Raw genomic sequence first — 21,544 nt, 5'->3', positions numbered from 1 at the left:
TGAGATAAATGCAGACCCTGAGGTTTTGGAGCGACCCACGTACGCCTGCAACACCCCGACGTTCGCCTCACATCTTTGTGTGTGTGTGTGTGTGTGTGTGTGTGTGTGTGTGTGTGTGTGTGTGTGTGTGTGTGTGTGTGTGTGTGTGTGCGTGCGTGTTTTGGAGCGAATGAGCACACAACGGGGCTTTGGCTAGCTTAATACCGTTAGCTCTCCAAATACACAGACTTTTTTCCAAAGCCAAGAATAGTGTGAGAAGCCTCCTTCTCTCTCGCTGCGTCCCTCTAATGTGACGGGGCTCTCCCTCTAGTTTGACTCTTTGGATTTGATACGCAGCCACCTCGATGTGGCCCTGAAGCCAGACAGAAAGACAGACACACGGAATAAGGCGTCAAAAGGGGGCCGTCGGCAAGCGCTGGCTGCTGCCAAAGCTTCTCTGCGTGCGGCGAGCTTTTCTTAGCCGCCGTGTTCGACTCCCCCTGTGTTAAATTGTCATTTAATCAAAACTCGGTGCTCGCTTCACTGCTGAGGGTCAACCTAAGCCGAGCGCACTCGCAACAAACAAAAACACTAATACGCACAGACCGTCCTCTCAACCGGCGTGATGTCATGGGAGCGCCAGAAGAGATCCAGGAAATTATTAACAACAGATTATTTTCATAGGAAAAAACAGAGGAGCAGAGAAGCGGGAATCTGGGGAATCCATCAGTGTCCTGTCAACTTATAACACGTCAGGAACCATTAATCATATCAGCAAAGGCCATCAGCATGCCTCTGTGTGCGTGTGTCTGTGTGTGTGTGTGTGTGTGTGTGTCACGTCTTCCCTCTTTCTCCCCTCATAAATCTTAAGAAGATTTGGTGAGATTTCTGCACTCCGAACACGAGCGGGCTTTTTATTTGTGAGTCCTTCCTGTGGTCATCGAGTTGGCTGCGGGATTCGCTGCGGCAGCGCTAAGGTTTCTCTGGGCTTTCTCACAGCGCCGTCCAAGGCGTGACTGCTGCTGTGGCGAGAACGAGATGGGATCTGGCACCGAACAGCGCGGAACGCGGGGCGGTCATGGCAGAAATGGCACGGAGAGCACATTTCACACCTCCTTCGGACCGACTGCAAATTTCCTGTACCGGGCTTTTGATTGGAAACACGTTCAAAACATCTTTTCATGATTGCACTTGCAAGAAAGTGTAAAAAAAAATGTGGGAACGAGATCCAAAATGTGACTAAGAGCCCTGAGCTAACTTTGGACCCAGCAAATGTTTTCTATAATCTGTTTTTCCGACCTTGAATACATCAGAAATGTGCTGAGATTGGGCAAAAACGGCACAAATGGTATAAATCAAATATTCTCTCCCGGAGGAGCCGGAGCTTAATGATTCCTCCTCTGAAGTGGACCTCCTTATGCTCAGAGGAGAGAATTAAAACAGAACCAGCAGTGTGAACCCAGCCGTACGCTCTCTCACCGCTAACATTCCAAAGTGCCACTGCCAACGTGTCGAGCTCTGGCAGACCTTTTGAACTTCCGGGCCAAGAGATCACTATCTCCATTATAATACCAGTCAGTCAGTCTAATAAGCCGCTAAAAATAATAACCAACTCGCACTTAACCACAATCGGCCCGCTCTGTGAAGAGACGCTGCCCTGCCTGCTCTGCTGCTCTCTGTCTAAATCAGGAGGAGGAGGCGATGCGTTGTGGCAGCGTTTGCTCCGTTACGGCCGCGGTGAGCTGCACACCATAACAGAGAGGAGCTGAAAGGAGCCGGCTGGCTGACTGGCTGGCTGACTGGCTGGCTGCAGAACAGCCTGAGAAAGTCTGACGGCAAGCCCAGAGATTCCCCGTGGCAGCTTTTGCCACTCTGTCGTAAACAAAACACAAGACGTCTTCCTCTTCTTCCCACACCAACGGGGCTCGGGCGCTGCCAAACAGAACAATCACTATCGCAGCCTCTTCTCCTTTCCAACTCCCTCGCTCTCTCTCTCCCGCTCTCTCTCTCTCTCTCTCTCTGTCTACTACAATATAAACAAAAGAGATCAGCAGAGGCTTTACCTCTATGAGAGCAACAATGAGGGCGATGTTTAAGGAGACAAAACAAAAGTGTGTGCGGGATCAAAGAGGAGCGAGAGAGACGGCGACGCTAAAGACCGACAAAACGCAAAGCAAACAAAAACAAACAATGAGCACATCTTGTCTTTCAGCGCATGAATAAGGCAAAAACACAAACAGACTCGACTGTACGCAGATAAATGCAGGTCTACAAGTGAATGAGTGGCAGGAGGGAACCTAGTTTGCTCTCTCTCTTTCTCTCTCTCTCGCTCTCTCGATCGACCCCCAAGTGTCTCACCAAGCAGGAGTCAAACCGAGCCCAGCAGGCTCTTTGGAGGCAGATAAAAGTGCCGGGGCGCGCTGGGTTAGCCAGATAAGATAAGAGAGAGCACGCAGCGCCTCCTCATTATGAATGGGCACGGCGCTGCGCCGACGCTCCCAGCAGCCATGTGTCTCACTGTACTCCCGCACACCAAAGTATGCCGGCGACGGCGGGAGCGAGCGCCGACACAAAACCCAGAGCTGGACGGCCGGGCGGTGTCAGAAGACGGATGGCGGCGCCGATTTTGGCTGGGGCCAAACGTTTACAGTTTTGTGTTTGTGTATTAGCAGAGCTGTGGGAAATATGGCCACCAATAATCTGCTACATTTTAATTACATTTTTCTCTCCTTTGAGACAGCAAACTGTCAATCATAAACTGCAACATTTCAGTTTCAAAAGGAGAAAAGACTGAAATATATTTATAAATACTTGTATAAAGCTTGTAGGGAGCCGTTTATTTACCTTTGACACATTTGGAACATAAATACTCATATAGATGATCATGTCCTTAGATTATGTTAAAAACTGCTGTGGTTATCAAATAAAATAACAAATAAGGGCAACAGATAATTAGCAGTTTATTCTGAGGACATGCTGGACCAATATCTCATCTGAATGATCAGGTTGAATATATATAATCACTATAAAGCGATCATTTAGTGTCACCTAGACTAGAATTTAGCAGAAACAGATTATTTCAACAATGCCACCGGATTTCCTAATTTATTCATAAACACATGAATTACTAGATGAATGAACTGTGACCCCGAGGCCACACACACACACACACACACGTACATTTACATGACATTAACATGCAAACACACAAATACAAAGATTAAATCAAACCCTCTTCACTAAAAACAATATAGCACAAATTAATCAAACTGAGGTGGGAAAAAAACCATTTCCCCGTCCAGCAGCCGCTCTGCCTGCTCTGCCTGCTCTGCCTGCTCTGCTCGCTACCTGAGGTTTATCACCGCCACAGACAGGCCAGCAGAGCGGAGCTCAGCCACTGCCAGGCTTTGGCTGAGGCCATTTGAGGATTTTGGCCTGGACTGAGACTGTGTGTGTGTGTGTGTGTGTGTGTGTGTGTGTGTGTGTGTGTATGTGTGTGTGTGTTTGAGTCATGGGGGGAAGAGTGTGGTTGAGATGGCATTAGGATACATTCATTTCAGAGGCAACCATAAGGGTTCTGCCTATACAGGGACAGTGTGTGTGTGTGTGTGTGTGTATATGCGTGTGTGTGTGTGTAGCTGAAAGCTGGTTGAGTCAGTATTTGAAGTTTCCAGAAAATTCCAGCTGAGATAATATTAGGTCATGAGTGTGTGTTTGCATGTATACGTAGCCAGCAAATGGCAAAGTAGTGTGTGTTCCGAGGATTTGGCGGTGAAACGTATTTTCATGTGTGTGTGTGTGTGTGTGTCTGTGTTTTTTGTTGTTCTTTTTTTTTTTGCTATGTGAGAAAATCCCGACAACGGAGCCAGTGTTTTGGCTGTGTGTGTGTGTGTGTGTGTGTGTGTGTGTGTGTGTGTGTGTGTGTGTGTGTGTGTGTGTGTGTGTGTGAGAGTGTGTGTGGACTACGCGCACTATGGAGGCTACAGCGATGTTTGGCCGAGTGTGAGCGTGTGTATCCGTGATGGTGGCTGAGATACAACAATGTTTGGCTGCATCAAACTGTATCTATGATCGTCCTTGGCCGAGTGTGTGTGCTGTGTGGGTGTGTGTACGCAATCATGACTAAAACCGTGTTTGGCTTCATGTGTGAAAGTGTGCTAGGAAGTTTTTTTTTTCCAATTTTTTTTTTTTTTTTTTTTACTGAATATGTGTATCTTTATTTAGCCGCCTGTGTGTGCGCACGCGTGTGTGTGTGTGTGAGAGAGTGTGTGTGTATGGGTGTGAAGGTGGCTGCTATTGCACTGGCTGCTGCCGTGGTGTGTTTGGCAGCCAGGTCGGCCACGGCGTTAGTGCTCAGGCAGACGGAGAAAGCAGCAGCAGCCTGCGGCCCGAGAGCAGGAGATTCGCGGCTGTGCTCCCTCTGCGTCTCACACACACACACACACGACACGTACTGGTGTGTGGCCAAATGACAATCCCTGGCTATAATGGCCTTATCACGGCACACGCACATCAACAGACTGAGTACAATCTTATAAACTGCGACTCTCACTGATCGCACAAAAAGACCCAATTTGACAATGAGAGTAACATCACATAAACACGCGCACACACACACACACTTTTCCCTCCTAATAAAAACATAAAAACATGCTAATGTGAGCCACAAACTGCCTCTATCAAAAACATGAAAACATACTTGCCAGAGCGTCTTGGCCCGATGCCACTGACACACACACACACACACACACACACACACACACACATCACATATTCTTTTTATTACCGTGGATATTTGTTGTCATGTAAACAAATCCCAAGAAACAATGAGGAGAAAGAGAGGACGATGTGACGACAACGGACAATGGAAAAATGACTTCCCATTCACTATGAAAAATAAATGCATGAATAGATCGTCATTTTAATTTCATTTCATTCATTCGGTCATTTCATTTTCAAATACAACGAGTCAGGCCTGTTCTAAATCACTGCATGAGGATCATTTCATATTGTTTCATTGGTATTTGCAGACTTATTACTTTGTTAAATTTGAGACATCTTTGTTTTGCGTTTAAAAAAATAGCTTTGTTTATTTTAAAATTTTTGCTTCACCTGGATCTTTGTAAAATGTTTTGTTTCTGTGTATGTGTGTGTGTGTGCGTGTGCATGTGTGTGTAAGTGGGTGCAAATCAAATGTCAATATGGGCATGCATGTTTCTATGACGACCGGTGCACATACCTGGCGTGTGGACGAAGTAGGCCAGGTAGAGGTCCAGCTCCTTGACGGACACTCCGATGTGGTGCGGCTGGACGCACAGGCCCGGGTTGGTGCACTGGGGCGACTTGACCAGCCGCTCACCGTCCGTGCTCTCCAGGGGGCTGCCCTTGAACAGGATGACCATCACCAGGTCCAGCCGCCACACCTTGTCGGCCTGGCGCAGGCAGTCGATGCGGCGGATCTTGCCTTTCTGGTCGGGGTTGGACAGCACACAGCAGGGGGGCTTCTTCCCTGTGATGGTGAGCACAAAGTCCTCGCGGAACTCAGGCCGGATGTCCTTGCGGAGCTTGGCCAGCAGGCGCGAAGCCCACTTCTGCTTGATCTCTGGCTTCTCCCCCAGCAGTTCATCCTTCACTGCGCGCTCTTCCTCCTTGGACATGCGCTTCTCGTGCTTCTTGAAGTATTTGCGTTTGCGGGCCTGCAGGTTGAACCAGGTGTAGGCGAAGGCGCGGACATGGGGCAGCAGGGCCTCGATGAAGGGGTGGAATTCATCCTGGATGAGGGAGGAGGACGGGGGGAGGGAGGAGGAGAGGGAGGAGGGGGGGAAGCAGGAGGAGGCGGTGGAAATGGAGGGGGAGAACGGGGGAGAGAAGGATGGGGAGAGAGGGAGTGGGGGTGAGGAAGGGAAGAGAGAGGAGAGGCAGTTAGCACCGGCGCGCAGCATGGAGGAGCGGCGCCTGCTCTGTGGGAGCGGAGGGAGAGAATGAGCGAGGGGCACACAGAGAGAGAGAGAGAGTGAGAGAGTGAGAGAGAGAGAGAGAGAGAGCGAGAGAGAGAGAGCGAGATGCTCCACACTGTCAACCCAACAGGGAGACATCACACTGAAACACACACTTCACAAAACAATACTGAGAGTAAGAAAGGTAATGTGTGCTTAGAATATCTGGGTTTTTCTAAATCTATCAATTCTGTATGAATACAAATGTAGACATATACACACACACACATACATGTACACATGTAATTACAAGTATTGCAAAACTTATATCAAACCACAACAAAACTAAAAAGCTAATTATAATAATAATTTGAGAACGTTTGCGAGTAAATAAAACAAATTGTGGAAAACCTGTATAGTTCAATAAATCCCTACGCTTTCAAAACCTTGCTTATCTAAACTGGAAAATAAGTCAAAAAAATTTAAATGTGTATAAAAACAGCACAAACGTCTAAAGTCTATGATAACAAAACGGCATTGGCACTGAAAACTACCCGAGAACAGAAGTGATCACATAACACAACTGGCTAAAACAAGAGAAAAGGATGACATGGTAGTTACCATTATGCTCTCTCATCATAAATTCACCCCGCCGATTGCAAAAAAACAAAACAAAAATCTAAACAAACAAAAATAAAAGGTACCACCCAGATCAGTGACTGGACTGCTGAGTCAAAAAAAAAAATCAAAAGTGTGTAAGGCGGCGTAAATTAGAAAACAAAAGACTGAGGGGAAAAATCAGCAGAGAAAAGCTGAGAAAGTGTCCAATAAAAGCAGCAGGGGGTGAAAAAGCTGAGAAAGAGGAGACGGGCCAAGGGGGCGCAGTGTAGTACCAGCACAGGAACACAGGAGGTACTGTGGCAGGAGCTGCAGGAGAGGTGCTGCTCAAGAGCACAACAGAAGGAGAGTGCACACAAGTTCAACAATCTCTCCGTCTGAAAGCAAAATATAAAGAGTTGTATGCACACCGAAAAAACAAACAAACAGACTTTTCTGCAAAGCAAAAGGCCAAAAATGTAAAAAAAAAAAAACTTAAGATGAGCCTCTTTGTCTGTGCGCGAAAAATGTCAAAGAAAAAATATCTTGAGGAAAAAACAATGCAAAAAAAAAAAAAAAAAAAGCTTGGCAAAGCGGCGCGTGCTATTGGTTCAGATCTGTAGGCTCTGCGCAAGACTCACGGAGAGGAGAGAGAGAGAGCTGGACAAGGGGGGTGCGGACGGAGGAGAAGAAGAAGAAAAAAAAACAACAACAAGAGGACGGAATCAATGTTGGAAGAGTGTGCACGACCGCTGGCAAACCCGAGTGCGGCTTCTTTTTTCCTCCCTCTTTCTCTCCAACTCTGTCTCTGTCTCTCTCTCTCTCTCTTTCTCTCTCTCTCTCTCTCTCTCTCTTCCTCTCCACTTTCCTTCTCTAACCATTGACTGAGTCTGTGCCAACACGCAGAGGGCCCACCTATTTGGCACCAAGTCTCAGGCAGCGCAGCCAATGCGCACGCTCCCCGCGCTGAAAGGGAGGGAAGAGAGAGAGAGAGAGAGCGAGAGAGAGAGGGTGGGAGGGAGATGGCAGAGGGAGAAGCGGGCAAGGGGGGGGAATGCTGGTTGGTGGCTGGTAGAGAGAGAGAGAGCGAGAGAGCGAGAGCAGGCAGAAGGCACGTCATTAGCCAAATAGACAAGTTCCAATCTAGTGCAAAGGCAAAGTCCAGAGGATATTAATTTTACATGCATCCAATCCAGACAGCAGCCCCCCCCACCTTACACACACCACAATCCCCCACACCCCCGCCCCCCTGCCTTCGTCACCAGCATGGTCACTGCCATCCCAACAAACCAGCTCGCTCCAAAACGCATCCCCCCTCCTTCTCCCGAAACACCCCCCCCCCCCCACACACACACACACACACAGCACCGCCGCCGCCACCTCCCTCCCCCCGCCCCCCCTCCACTCGCGTTACAGCACCTTGGCATGGGATGGCATGAGAAAACACAGGCCCAAAATCCCACTAGACCCTCAGACCAGCAGCTGCTCCTGGATTTACCACACAAACAAAGAGAGGAAGGGGGGGTGAGGGGGGAGAAAATGCCCGTTACCCCCCAACAAAAAATACCATCCAAAAACATGCTCTCCTGTTTCAAAATGCACTCTCACATCCAAACTGGCCCCCTCTATTCTCTTTCTCCCCCTTTTTTTCCCCTCTGCTTTAATAGCCTGACAGCACAGACACAGAAACACATTAAAAGTTTCTCTTACCGAATTAGAACGCGATCCAATTTGTGCACGAGACACAATTGAGTGAACAATGGCGGCTGAAAGCGCTGCGGAGGACGACTTCATGTTGAGCTGCGTACAGAGGCCAACAGATCTCTGAAACAGCTTCTAAAGCATCGCACACTCAGTCTAGGTCATTCAAAAATCTCAAAAGTGGCAATTTCTCTGGTTTATACCGTGGAGCTTCAGTGCTGCAGACAGTAAATTGCCCATATTTTCATTGTTTTGCATTTGGGGGTGAACAATGAGACAAACTGGGATTGAACCCAGTGAGAGAGCCGAGCACGGGGCTGTGCAGACGCCCATGCGAGCACTTTGTCTCCTCCTAGTTGGCTGACCCTGGTGACCTCAGAGGGACAAGCTGTGCCCACTGCACAAATATTTGAGACACAAAGAGGCGCACCAAGGTTTAAGTCCATATTATCTGATCTATACTGCAGGTCAGAAAAATGATGTGCGAGCACATGAAATATGTATGGGTCTTTTCATTGGCAGACTATTTAAATGTCTTCTTCCAGTTTCCAAGGAAAGAACACATTTGGTCATTTATGCAGTCCAAATGACATGAATTAGTCCCTGAAGCTCATCGGAATTATAGAGACATTGTCAAAACTGGAATGGTGGCAGCGGGCATCCACAAAAAGCTAACTTGTCATGTGGCAAAGTTGAGCGCCCAGCCATTTGAGCTTGGGTTGGGGCTCCCACTGTGCAGTGGGACATGCTGTCTGTGTGAATGCCCTACAAAGGCCACAGTCCTCTGGTTGGCTCCCAGGTCTGTCAGATTCAGCCCGGGCCCGCTCCTCCCGTCTGTGTCTGACAGAGGAGCGGCAGCCTGGGTGACTGGCTGGCAGGCTGGTTGCATGGCTGGCTGAATGGCTACACGACTGGCTGGCTAGCTGGCTGAGTGACTGGTTGGCTAACTGGACGGGTGGCTAGCTGGATAGCCGGCTGCCAGGCTGGCTGGCTGACTGGCTCGTCACCGCTGCTGCTAGGGGGGTGCGGACCCCATCTGGATCCGGCCGAGCCGGGCCGGATGCCGATTGTTCGTGCTAACATACGCCTGCCTCGCACAGCTAGCTGAAAAACGTGAAAAATGTGGGAATGAGAGAAGATGGCCATGGCGAACAAAATATGGGCAAGGAAACACGAGGAGATGGAATTAAAGATGATGTGTGTGTTTGTTTTTGTTTTTGAAGAATAAGAATGCAGGTGTGTTTGTCACTTATATGAAAAGACCGAAGGGATGAAGACTTGATGAACGGGACGCAGACAAAGGAAAGGTGTAATATGTGCCCAGTATTACAGTTGTGTTCCGTAATATCATCATGCCTTTACAAACAGGCAATATGACAATAACCAAGATTATAATCAGGGAAATATAAACCTCTCCTTTGTCCATTCACACCAGCAACACTTTTGTTTTTTTACTTCCAGCTCTGCAACATTTTTTCAGTAACACAACTCTTAGATCCTAATAAAACAGAAGAGGAAAAATTGATAAAAATCTTATTGTGAAACTACAAATTAAACCATATTATTGAGCAGAATATGAAACACGTAATCCCTTAACAAAGCTTCCTTTTAAAGTCACTCGCTTAACTCCTTGCCAGGCAGATTATGTTCATAAACTGGACTAAATGCAAAAATATACACAGGGAGGACGGGGAGCACAGAGGTCTACGCATAATTTAGGGCGAGAGCTTTTATGATTTTGGCCAAGAAGTGAGTCTATGTGGCACCCGACTATTCCAGCTTTATTATATTTTCAAACCTCCTTTACTTTGAGCTCGTTAGGGAAAAGTATGGAGTTACTGGCAGCGGTTTTTCAGGCCTTCGCCGCTGTTTCGGTATCGGTGAGAACGCTCATCTTATCTCTGTGTGCCATGTCTGGCTTTCTGAAAACACTGACCTTTGTTCACCAGGCCGGGCAAAGACTATGTGCCCTCCTGCCCAACGCACACAGCAAAAGGGTTTATTAACAAGGCCCAGCCACTGCCAGAATACAGACAAAAGACCAGTCCATATAAACCAGTGAGGAGCTATAAACTGTAAGGTAATTTGAGTAAAAATGCAGATATTTTTGTTGAGTTACATACTATGATGCAACTAAATACAACCTGAAGTTAAATTAGTTGGACTGGGCCGCAAAACCTGGACGTAACTCTTAATGTCTGAAAGCAGTGAAAACACCATGAATTACTTTTATTTTTATCACAAACGTTCATGGAAATTGTACATGTTAGATGTTTTGTACAGTCTGAATATTTACTTTGTATATGTAGGCTGTTTCAGGTCATATTTGATTCATTTATATTGAAATACGTGTCAGGTTCAACATACTGGGGTCAAATCAAAGAAAATGGCGGCAGTACGGAAATGCTGAAATGGGACACAAAAACGAGCTGCTGCCTGGAATACACGCACACACACGCACATCCACAGTACACTAGCGGTGTAAAACTTGAGAACACACGCCACCTAATCCAGTTATCGACGACTATTCCATGTTTATGAGGGCAAAATACATTCAAGAATGTACATAAACAAAATATGAACGATAAGTAAAAACATACGCATACGCCAGTGAGAATGGACTATTTGATTTCAGTATTTTCATAGACACACCATAGTAAATGGGGGCTAAAAACTCTCTGCTCCTCCGCAATAAACGACCTGCAGCTCTCCTGATAAATGTTGAAGATGCTAAATAATAAATAAAATTCGGTTAGATTAATTTATAAATCTTACCTCATTCAGCGGGTTCACCTGGTGATTAGCTAGAAAATCAATACGACAGCCGACTCTCTCGTTAACTCTTATCCCTCCGCCGGTGTGACGCACTTTGTAATGATGGTTCTACTTTGGATTAGAGCACAAACCGTGTGTTTTGTGCGCTTTGTTATTATATAAGTGTTTTGATTTTTTTTTAACTATGCAAATAGAAAACTGGTGCATATGTGCTGAATGTGCGCATGTAGAGCGGCAGACATGAAGGAGCTCTGCCCGCTGTGAGTCGAGCGGCCTGGTCAGACAAGGAAAGGGTCACAATGCAGCCTGGAGAGATTTGGAGGCAGGAGGAGGTGAACGTGTCGCACTGATCAATACAGAGCCAAGTGAACTGAGGGCAAACACACACACACACACACACACACACACACACACACACCGGTGCACATTAAAGCGTTAACCTCGCACTCTGCTAAAATGTCGCATACCGATTGATGAACGCCGCCTAAATTCTTTTCCCCCGTTGCATAACACGGACCTGTTCACAGCATGAGGATACTTCGGTTTTACCTTTTCACATGAAATCTCCCGTATGCAAACAAATGCCAAAGTGGCGACACCCACGCAGGAGACGTGGGAAGCAGGTTGCACCGATGTTAGTTTATTTGATGGCGAATCAACAGGTATGACAGTGTGTTCTTTGATGAGCCGCACACACAGATCCTGCAGAGCAGGTAGGGACAGGAGAGCTCTCTCTCTCACACACACATCACACACACACATCACACTGCACGCGTCTATAACATCTGATAAATATGAAATAACACAGCAGAAAATATCATTCAAAAGTAAAAAGCTAAAAAAAAAAAAGCCTCACAATAAATCCACTTCGTTTAAAATGAATGGAGGGAAACACGCACTTCGTCTCATCTTATCCGCTCCACCTCTCTTGTTCCGGTAAAGAGCTGATTTTCAAAGTCAAATTCCTTGCCAAAATCAATAATCCAACATTTTTTCCCGACCATTTCAAATATATATGATTTTTTAAATTTAATTTGACACATTTTATATTTGTTCTAAAACAAAACGAGAATTTGAGAGGATTGTGTAAATGTAAAATCAATTTCCCAATAAAATTCCAGCTTTTTGTCTGTTAAATTTAAAATACCTGAATCTTCTTTACTATTAATGTTATTAAAATTAATTTCCATAAAATATAGGCAAATGGTCATAACCAGACATATAAATCAAATAATAATAATTACATAGTACCTTACTTTTTACATAACTGGATGAATTTAATGCACATTATTATTTTATATTGTCTATTTTGTTTTTTCCATTAGATTATTCATTTAATCTAATTAAAATAAGGAATTACTGTTAATATAAAAAATGTTCGTGAATTTATGAGGAAACACAACACCCACACCCACACCCACACACACACACATGGATGTGCCATAACTGGATTTCAACTTTGACATCTTCCATATAAAGTCACATCTTGACAAGAGCAGTAAACATGTGAAAGAACGACTGTGAGAGATCTGAGCAACTTTCCCTGTGTGTGTGTGTGTGTGTTTGTGTGTGTGTGTGTGTGCGTGCGTGCGTGCGTGCGTGTGTGTTGTCTGTGTAAATCTTTTCTTGAACTTTCCTCTCTCTCTGTTTTGCATCTAAGCCAAAAATTAAAGAAGCAAACCACACGGGTCTAAACTCTGCACAAAACAACAACCTTGGAGACTTCATACCTTCACATATACTGCCATGTGTGTAAAAAAAAGATGAAAACTGAAAAAGAAAAGAAAGTGGAAGAGTTTCTGTAGGTCGTTCCAAGTTTCCATGTTTTCTTTCCATGAGGGGAGCAGGAAAGTGGGTGCACGGTGAGCGGAGCGGTGGTGAGTAACACCCTGCCATTAAGAGGTGAAGAGTTAGTCACCCCAGCAGATATTAAGGAATTAAGGACAAACTGACATAAAGTGCTATTCCATCACAAGCTCTCCAGCAAATAGAAAAATAAGCGCCCTGTCATTCCCTTATTCACTTAAGCCCGCACACACAATACTCCCTTTAAAAAATTTCCACTATGCCCATTTCCAAAATCATCCAAAGAGCAGAAGAAGCTTTCCTTTTTTGCTCTCTGTCTCCCATCGGCGCAGATTGAGGTTAAAAGTGTGTCTGTGCATCGTTTGTAATTACGCCTGTTTACACACTGAAGCATTACTATGTGTGAAAGTCTGGAAACCATTTGTGGCATGAGGCGGGGAGAGAAAGACAGAGCGAGCAAGCTTTAAACAGCTCCAGAGACACAGCCACTGATAGCAAGCTGGGGCTTCAGACCCAAATACACTTTATGGTTTACGTGCTGGGTTTCTCTGGGCGGGCTCCTCCAGCCTCAAAGTGTAAGCACGGCGCTGATACCATCGAGAGCTCTTCATGTCTGTCCTTCATGTATCCACATTTCTTCAACCTCATTTTCTGGAGGTTTGTGTGGTTTTTCTCTCATTTTGGCTAATTTGCATGGATTTTACCTTTAAAGTTTATTACAAACTTCAGATTATTCCACAAGAAAATATGTTCCAAGTGTGTATATGGAAAATGTGGACATCTAAATTTAATATGGAGAACAGAAATATAGGATTTTGAACATTAATCCTATTTTTGTTGATTTTTCAAAATATTAAAAACTAGGCACCTTTTAGTCGCACACCGTTTTGGAGTACAAACACTTAACTTAAGTATTTTCCTTTTAGAGACTTGAAACTTGCACTTTTCATACATCAATATTATATTCTTATTTTATTATTTATATGTTTCAATATCAAAAAAATATATTGTGATAGTTCAAGCTCCCATAAAGTGTTGATAAAGAGATTTATACCCAAACTTACGCAGTACAGGATTTTTTTGTGCTGCTAAATAAATGATCTGAATTCTCCCTCCCTGCTGCACTTAAATGGATTATGGGGACTGAACCAAACATTTCATGTTTTCACATAATGAGTGCAAAAGTGAACAGTAATCTTGATAAAGGTAATCTGGAGAAAGGTTCCTTTTTAGGCACATTACTATCATGGTATAAATAAAACTGGGAATCATTATAGATTTCAAACTAAATTAGGGAAATTCACTGTACGACTTGCAAACAATGATTTAATAAAACCATTTCAACATGTGCCTGAAGCCGGGCTGGCTGGTGTAGGGTTACACACAGGCATATGTAAGTGAATACATATAGCCTGCTAGTGTATGTGCACCGTATGTGTGTTTACATTACAACGGTTTCTGTAGCGTCACCGTGGCTACAAAGAATATGCCGGTTCCAAATATACACGCGCGCACACGCATACACACACATATTGTCGGTGTGGCATTTTCCAACAGGAGACTGCGGTAAAACTGAGTGTACAACATTTCCCCTCGACAAGGGCGGCCATTCCTGATAAGGTCAAGTGTGCAGTGTGATAGCTGGTTAATGTGTGTGTGTGTGTGGGGAGGGGTGTAATGGGTGGAGCGTGCGTGTGTGTGTGTGTAGGTGCACAGAGCATGAGCAGACTGGCAGCTTTGTATATAGTTGAGACGAGGGTCTCACACACCTACATGGTTCCAGCGGGGCGGTGTGCAGGCAGGCAGGCCACCATCCCCTGCCTGCAGCTGCTATGAGGGCTTTGAACCTCACACTTAGCAAATACAGCAGGAATCAAGCAGATAATGAAACCCGATATCCCCTCCCTCCATGTCGTGCTCCGGCGGCAGCCAAGGCCCCGCTCCTCCTCGCACAAGCGATGCACTATTGAGAGACTTTCTCTCTCACTCTTTCTCTCCAGCCCTCATTCTTTTATTCGTCCCCGCTCCTCGTTCTGCCAGTCGGCGAGGCGAGATGCCAACCTCTCCCCACAGCCGGGCACACTGCCCTCACCCTTTATGCAAATGCCTCACCACTAGCCCAACACACATTCACTCTGTGCCCCCCCCCCCCCTCACCCCTTCAATTCCTTCATTTATTTCTCTCACCTCTTGGCCTGCACTCTTTCTGTCTTTCTCTCTCTCTAACTCTTTTCCTGTCCCTCCTTTCCCGCGCTCATAGCGTTTCTGTAGCGTTTCTAGTTATGCCGTTTCATCCATTCACTCCGCACTGCCTGGTGCTCGTTCTCTCTCTCTCTCTCTCTCTCTCTCTCTCTCGCTCTGCTCCCTCACACCTCTTTTCAACGTGGAGCTCCCTCTCCCTCTCCCCTCGCCTTTCTTGCTCCCTCCTTCTCACACACAGCTTGACTCAAACTTGTACACTCATCGCCCGGTCGTTGCCAGACAGGCAAGTGCAGATCCTCCCTTCTTCCTCGTTCTCTGTCTCACACACAAACACACACACACACACACACACACACACACACACACACACACACACACACACCTATCAGGAAACAGCCGTCCGACTGCATTGTTCATTTCCCTACATCGGGTATCAACACAGATTTGACTCCTGTACTTCCTTAAAGGCACCATGACTGGACGAATCACTGCAGCTACTCTGCCTGAGTTGTAATATATCTGATCTTTAGGATATACATTGTCCCAAACCATTATGGCATCCGTTGGTGTTTTGGATCAAACGGATCATTTACAAGAAGCCAGTTGGCAGGATTCTGCTGCCTTCATTGTGAATTTAGTGCCTCTCTTTGTGTGATCGATTGCTTCCTCGGTTGCTGAGCAGAGTGTTTGCGGAGTGCAAAAACCCTCAGACGGCAATCTATTACAGGAGCGCTGCGGTTTGGGACAACCTTCTTAACGCAATTATTTGAAATTACAGCCATCATGGACTACATCACTAACTAATGTGATATAAAACCATAACTGGGTTACGGTTTAATGAGACAAATGCATCTTTTTTCCTGTTGTCGTGTATCTCCAGGTAGAATGAGACAGAATGACACATGAACACGAAATTCAATCAAAAGCTGAATGAAAGAAAGAAAGTCATAGTAATAAGACTTGTTTTATGTTTCATGGCTGCTAACCACAATTCATCATTGACAATCAAGAGGGCCACAAATGTTTGTTGCGTGATACTTTGCAGATAGGAAACCAACCCTGTCACATTAGCATCCAATTTCCGCATCAATGAGCTCCCTATCAGGAACGCCGAAGCTTGCGGATTTAATTTTGTGTTATCATGTGAGCTGGACTTCTGCCTGTGCCGGGGGTTTGGCGCTACGAGGGTTAAGCGATGCCCGCTCCGTGTGGCATGATATGAGCTGGGCCCTCTGCCTGCGCGCTCTGCCGGGCCGACGCCGATTTGGTAGCGCGAGGGGTTAAGAATGAGTGTCGGCTCCAAGCGGCTTCCCGTCCTCCCCTGATCCCATTAGGGGTTAAACAGCGTCCGCTTCCTCAGAGCCGGGGTCGTAAGCTCTGCTGCACTTGGCAGCGTTGTGGTTAAAAGGGAGACGGGGCTCTCCATGTGGCAGAGCCCACGCCCGGTTCTGACTGTGGGGTCGACAGCGCCGGGGTTAAAGACCGCCCGGGCCGTACTGAGTGGCTCCTGGAGGGGCCTGCACCAGAAAAAGGCCTCACGACTTTATATAGAATAGAACAGAACAGAACACAGCCTTCTAAACACATTTTGGTGACACTAACAGCTTGAAAATCTGTTTTCTTTGGGTTGTATTTTCCCTGCGTGCACATCCGCGCCACACTGTCTCAGCTACTTCCTGTAACGGGGCAGGGAGCTGATGTGAGAAGGCATCAGGACGTTACTATAGGATGAGAAATCAACGAAAAATATAGTTGGGGTGAAATGTCACAGGAAAAGACATTCTGACGGCAAACATATTTGTATTTAACTGAACTTATAATTTGCTGTAGAGCTTTTAGAGGCTTTTCCACGAGTCATGTTCTACGGCTCCAGAAGGATCCGTTCTAGAGACAGAATGGGATTACGGCTGATTTGGTGCGTGAGCGCCAAATATCAACACAAAGGCTCCAACGCACAAAAAAAGGTTGGACGTTAGTACAGCCGATATCATAAAATTGTGTCAAATGGCCGAAGTATCACTTTCAGACACAAACCTGCGACGCCAGGAGGGTGAGAACCAAACGCTTTTGCACGCTGGCTCCTCTCAAACCGACGCGTTCTGTTTTAAACGCTGGTACGACGAGGGGGGGGGGGGGCGCGGGCAGACGTACGGTGCAGACAGGCGTCTCTGGCTGAGCGTGTGTGCAGTTATCTCCTCTGCGACCGCGCGCGCGCCGAGTTCGCCGGCCTAAACCACCGCCTCGCTGCGACCTCAGGAGCGCCGCAGCACCGCAGGCAGACAGCCGTAAATACATGTCCTCACACGGGGACATAAAATGGAGGAAACCCACCTCCATAAAAAAGTCACCTCACATACAGATGGGAGGGAGAAAAACAAAAACACAAACGATATTGACGTTTTATCCATCGGTGCCTGCGTGTTCTCTGCCTCTCTGCTGCACGTGTGTGTGTACAGTATGTGTGTGTACAGTGTGAGCTTTTTGACACTGTATAGCCACAGAATGAGTGATAACGACTTAATGGCTTCCATCTGTTTACATTTACAGGCAATGCTTTATATCGGCCTTTAGTATGTATAATATACAATGTATGTGAAACCATATGTGCCCCCGCCGGCCTGAGGCTGAATCTTGCCAGAACGTTTTGGGCTTTCTCCTCCATCCTGCATGGCGCTCAGCTTTCCTGCTGCCTTCATTACATTACAACATAAAGTGGATGGCTCACTGTCCTTTTACTTACATTGGTTAATGCGATACATATTCCTCTGCTAGGTTGCCATGCTTATTTCAGCTCCGAGTGGTGAAGTGCTGGTGTTAATAAACCCACAGGGAGAGCGGCTCGCTATGAAATAACCAGTCAGTCTCCATTTATAAACATGTGATCGTATGAAAAGATAGTATCACTGCAAAGTGAGCCAGAAGGAGAGAGCTGGACTGAAAACAGCAAGAGCTGCCACGTCAGATGCTGCTGAGGCTTCTTGGCTGTCAGGCCTGAAACACACACACACACACACACATACACGAGCGCGCGCACGATGGATACGCACACACAGTGTAAACACACACAGTGGGCCGCACTTGCACAGACTCACCGACACGCATACACACACACACACACACACACACACAAAGGAGGGCTTGCCTTTGCAGTCCTGTTTAGAGAGTGGGAGCCATCAGCCAAGCCTGACACCCCTGCTCGGCGTCATCGCCACCGCTGTCTCTCTGTGAGTCAACACGCATGGAGCCGCTCCATCAACAACACACTCAGGCCCTAATATTAACACGGGCAAATCCCTCGCTCCAGTCAGCCGCGCGCGTGCCAGCGAGGCCCTGACCCGGGTCTGATCATATCCTGCTGGGATCTCTTGTGGATTTACACCTTTCCCTCCCAGTCACACTGCGATTTCAGGACAGCGTTTCTCTGCTTTTCTTTAAAAATAAACTCCGTATTTTCCTTTCCAACCAACTTCTAACTATATGCGAAATATTGAATCGTTCATCCACGCGGCAAAAGCCACAAAGTAGAGCATGTAGTGTGTGCGTGTGTGTAGCCCTTTGGAGCCTCTTTAACACAAATAGAGAAACGTTGTAGGAAAGCAGCTCAGGCTTTATGGTGCAAAATTGGATTTGGCTTTTTCCGATTCCGGGAGAATTGCATTATTGAATACAACGACGGCATTGTTTCGGTACGTTTCAGAGGCTTTCAGCTTTATGTATTTCCACAGAGGGAAAATCAAAATGGGGACACCGTGTTTCAGTCGGCAGAGGTTTGATTCTGCAGATAGCGCTTGGCAACACTGGCCGCCTCTAAGTACTATAATATGGTTATGATACATTAACATTCCTCCACATCACCAAAGAAACCCAATATGTGTATATCAAGCATTTTAGTCAGCGGAGGAACAGAAAGGAGAAAAAGAGACGGGAGAAGAAGAGGAGGAGGAGGAGGAGAAGGGGGGAATCAAGCAGATTGGGGAGTCAGGTAAAGGATTAGCATTAAGAGGCGATTGGGAGGGAAAAAGTTTCCCGGTGAGGAGCATTCCATCGGACAATGTCTGAGGCGAATGGAGAGGCTTGTTTCAGATAGCCGGTGCTGCTCTCAGGGAGGGAGTAAAGTGGCTTTTAAGCTCACCAAATCCAGCATATCCCAGATAAGACTGTGGACTCCTCCTGAGGGAGAGAAAGAGAGGAGGAGACGCGGAGGGGGAGCTGGAAGGAAGGAGGTCAAAAAAAAACTGGAGCGGCGTGAGGGAACAGAGGTGAGGGACGGGCACAGACACACACACACACACACACACGCACACACACACACACACACACACACACACACACACACGCACACACACACACGCACACACACACACACAGGCCTAGATAAGCAGAGACGTTGGGAAAAGCAAAAAAAGAAGGAAGGAAGAAAAAGCATGGCAGCGGCGGGAGCAAGGGAGCGAGGGAGGAAACAGCGTGCATACTTTCAGACGGGAGCACATGTGAGCGCCGGTGTTGGTTGAGGCCGTCTCCTATACGGCGAGAGGAGTGAACTCAGAGACACCCGGCAGCTCCGCCTGCAGGATTTTATCACCTGCATGAAAGGCCAACTGAACACACACACACACATTTCACCTACACACACATGGGGGCCGATGTCATCAATCTCTGCTCGCCATCTATCACACAATCAACCTGCACAGGGCGTCTGAGGTACACACTCTTTAATGTGACGCTACTGTTGTTGCTTACGCAAGGGTGACATGCAGCAGATACACACACACACACACACACACACACACACACACACTTTGGAGCTTTCACGTTGGTTGCATGTGAGGTATGACGGCGTGATACTTTCTCTCTCTTTTAATTATGCTGAGAGTTCATCAACTTGTGTGTGTTTCAATAGATTGAACGTGTGTGTGTCCACCTTACACCCTGTCAAGGTTGATGAACGCGCGTAGAAATGGTGACAGGTGCACACACACGCGGGCCAGAGAGCCCAGAGTCCACAGGCGAGGGTCAGTTCTTAATCATCCCCCCCCCCCCCCCGAGTGTGTTTATGTAGTGGCGGTCGGGGTTTTTCACTCACAAAACCTCCCAAAAGTCCCGCCGCCGCTAAATTCCTCCTCTTTAGAGCCGGGAGAAGGAGAGCGGCTCAAACAGTATTAATTCCTCTTGCTGGGAAGAGGGACGGCCTTTTCCCGGAGCAATCCATAACATCTGAATATAAAAATAAATACGCAGAGCGGCCGCGCTCTTAACCCCAAAATGTGTGGAGGGAAAAAAAACCTGCCGGGAAGTTTGACGGCCGCGTGTTTTTCCTCCGATCCGCTCCGCCGACATTTTCCCCTGCGCCGTCATCGTCGCAGATTCGCTACCCCACACCACCTTTCCCCTCTCTCTCACTCTCTCTCTCTCTCTCTCTCTCTTCTTCTTCTCATTTTCCCCCTCATTCTCTTCTCTTCCCTTCCCTTGTCCTCTCTTCTTCCTCACCTTCACCCTCATCCCCTCTCTCTCTCTCTCTCTCTCTCTCGCTCTCTCTCTCTCCCTGCTGGCTCCATTGACGCTCCCTGTGCCTGTTAACTCACCGCAAGCCAGTGGGAGGACCGCAAGAATGCTTAAATCAGCATAATTAGGCTTGTGTATACTTTAAACACACACGTTTCCCCCGAGCCTGGACCCCTGCCACCCGCACGCCGCTGTGTACACCGCCACGGCCCGTCTCTCCCCGTCAGTAAACACAAACACATCAGCAGTCGTCCTCGCGCAGGATACGCGGGCAAACTAATGACGCACACACGCTCACACACACACATGTATGACCCCTCTACACTGCGTCGTCGGCGTGGTAGTGGACCAAACCAAACCAGATTGATTTGTGGGTCTGCGCCGTTAAGTCGCATGTGTGTGTGTGTGTTGAGAGAGTTTCCACGAGAAAAGCTGGTGAAAACAATGGCGGGGAAGGGGAGGGGGGGGGATCTCGCCGGCGGTGAAGTCGTTCTCGCTCTGCGCACACACATCTGTATGTGTTTTACATTTCAGCGGCGCATTAAACAAACAGATGCCTCCCAGCGGACACACGGTGCCCGGCTGCACATGGGGATTATCAGCGCCCATTACAGGCCGTTTAATAATAATCACCATCATCAAAACCAAGTCAGGCCGAGCATGTGATGCAGTGACGGGCGGCGTCATTGGATGAGTGGAGCATATTAGCCTGAATGTAAAATTGATTAGACAGTGGTGAGCGTTTGATCTCACTAATAATGATCCGGACAGACTCAACATGTTGTGAGCAGCTGATCCCTGCTGAGCGCGCGGCTACATCCATGCTAACCTGAGAGCTGAGCGGGCGATGACGTCATGACTCGGCCAACCCCTTCGACTCCTTTCTACGTTTGACGGATTGTTCATTATTTGCTCGCACACCAACTTTCGCGAACTACCTCCAACTTATCTTGGATCTCTGGACTGAACCGTATTGGACAAACATCTGAATTGTTTTAGTTTCCAGCGTGTGTAGTTGTGGAAACACGCTGAACGGTTACAGCATC

At 47.1% G+C, this 21,544-nt stretch overlaps 1 protein-coding gene across 8 annotated transcripts in view; it reads right to left on the bottom strand.

Annotated features, from left to right (window-relative positions):
- nfixa (nuclear factor I/Xa) overlaps positions 1–21,544 on the bottom strand; it is a 105,623-nt gene that overhangs the window by 64,414 nt on the left and 19,665 nt on the right. For 7 of the 8 annotated variants that reach the window (XM_076170384.1, XM_076170376.1, XM_076170382.1 and 4 more), the window contains one exon: positions 5,219–5,750. In XM_076170384.1, coding sequence (XP_076026499.1) covers positions 5,219–5,750 — 532 coding nt within the window. Of the gene's footprint in view, positions 1–5,218; positions 5,751–6,536; positions 7,418–21,544 lie in introns of those variants that run through there. The other variant, XM_076170379.1, reaches the window with a different exon arrangement.

The sequence above is a fragment of the Genypterus blacodes genome, unplaced genomic scaffold (genome assembly GCF_046128005.1).
Source record: "Genypterus blacodes isolate CSIRO-AG114 ecotype Tasmania unplaced genomic scaffold, CSIRO-AGI_Gbla_v1 ptg000216l_1, whole genome shotgun sequence".
Classification (NCBI taxonomy): Eukaryota; Metazoa; Chordata; class Actinopteri; order Ophidiiformes; family Ophidiidae; genus Genypterus; species Genypterus blacodes.
This window is presented reverse-complemented; position numbering and strand designations above follow the sequence as displayed.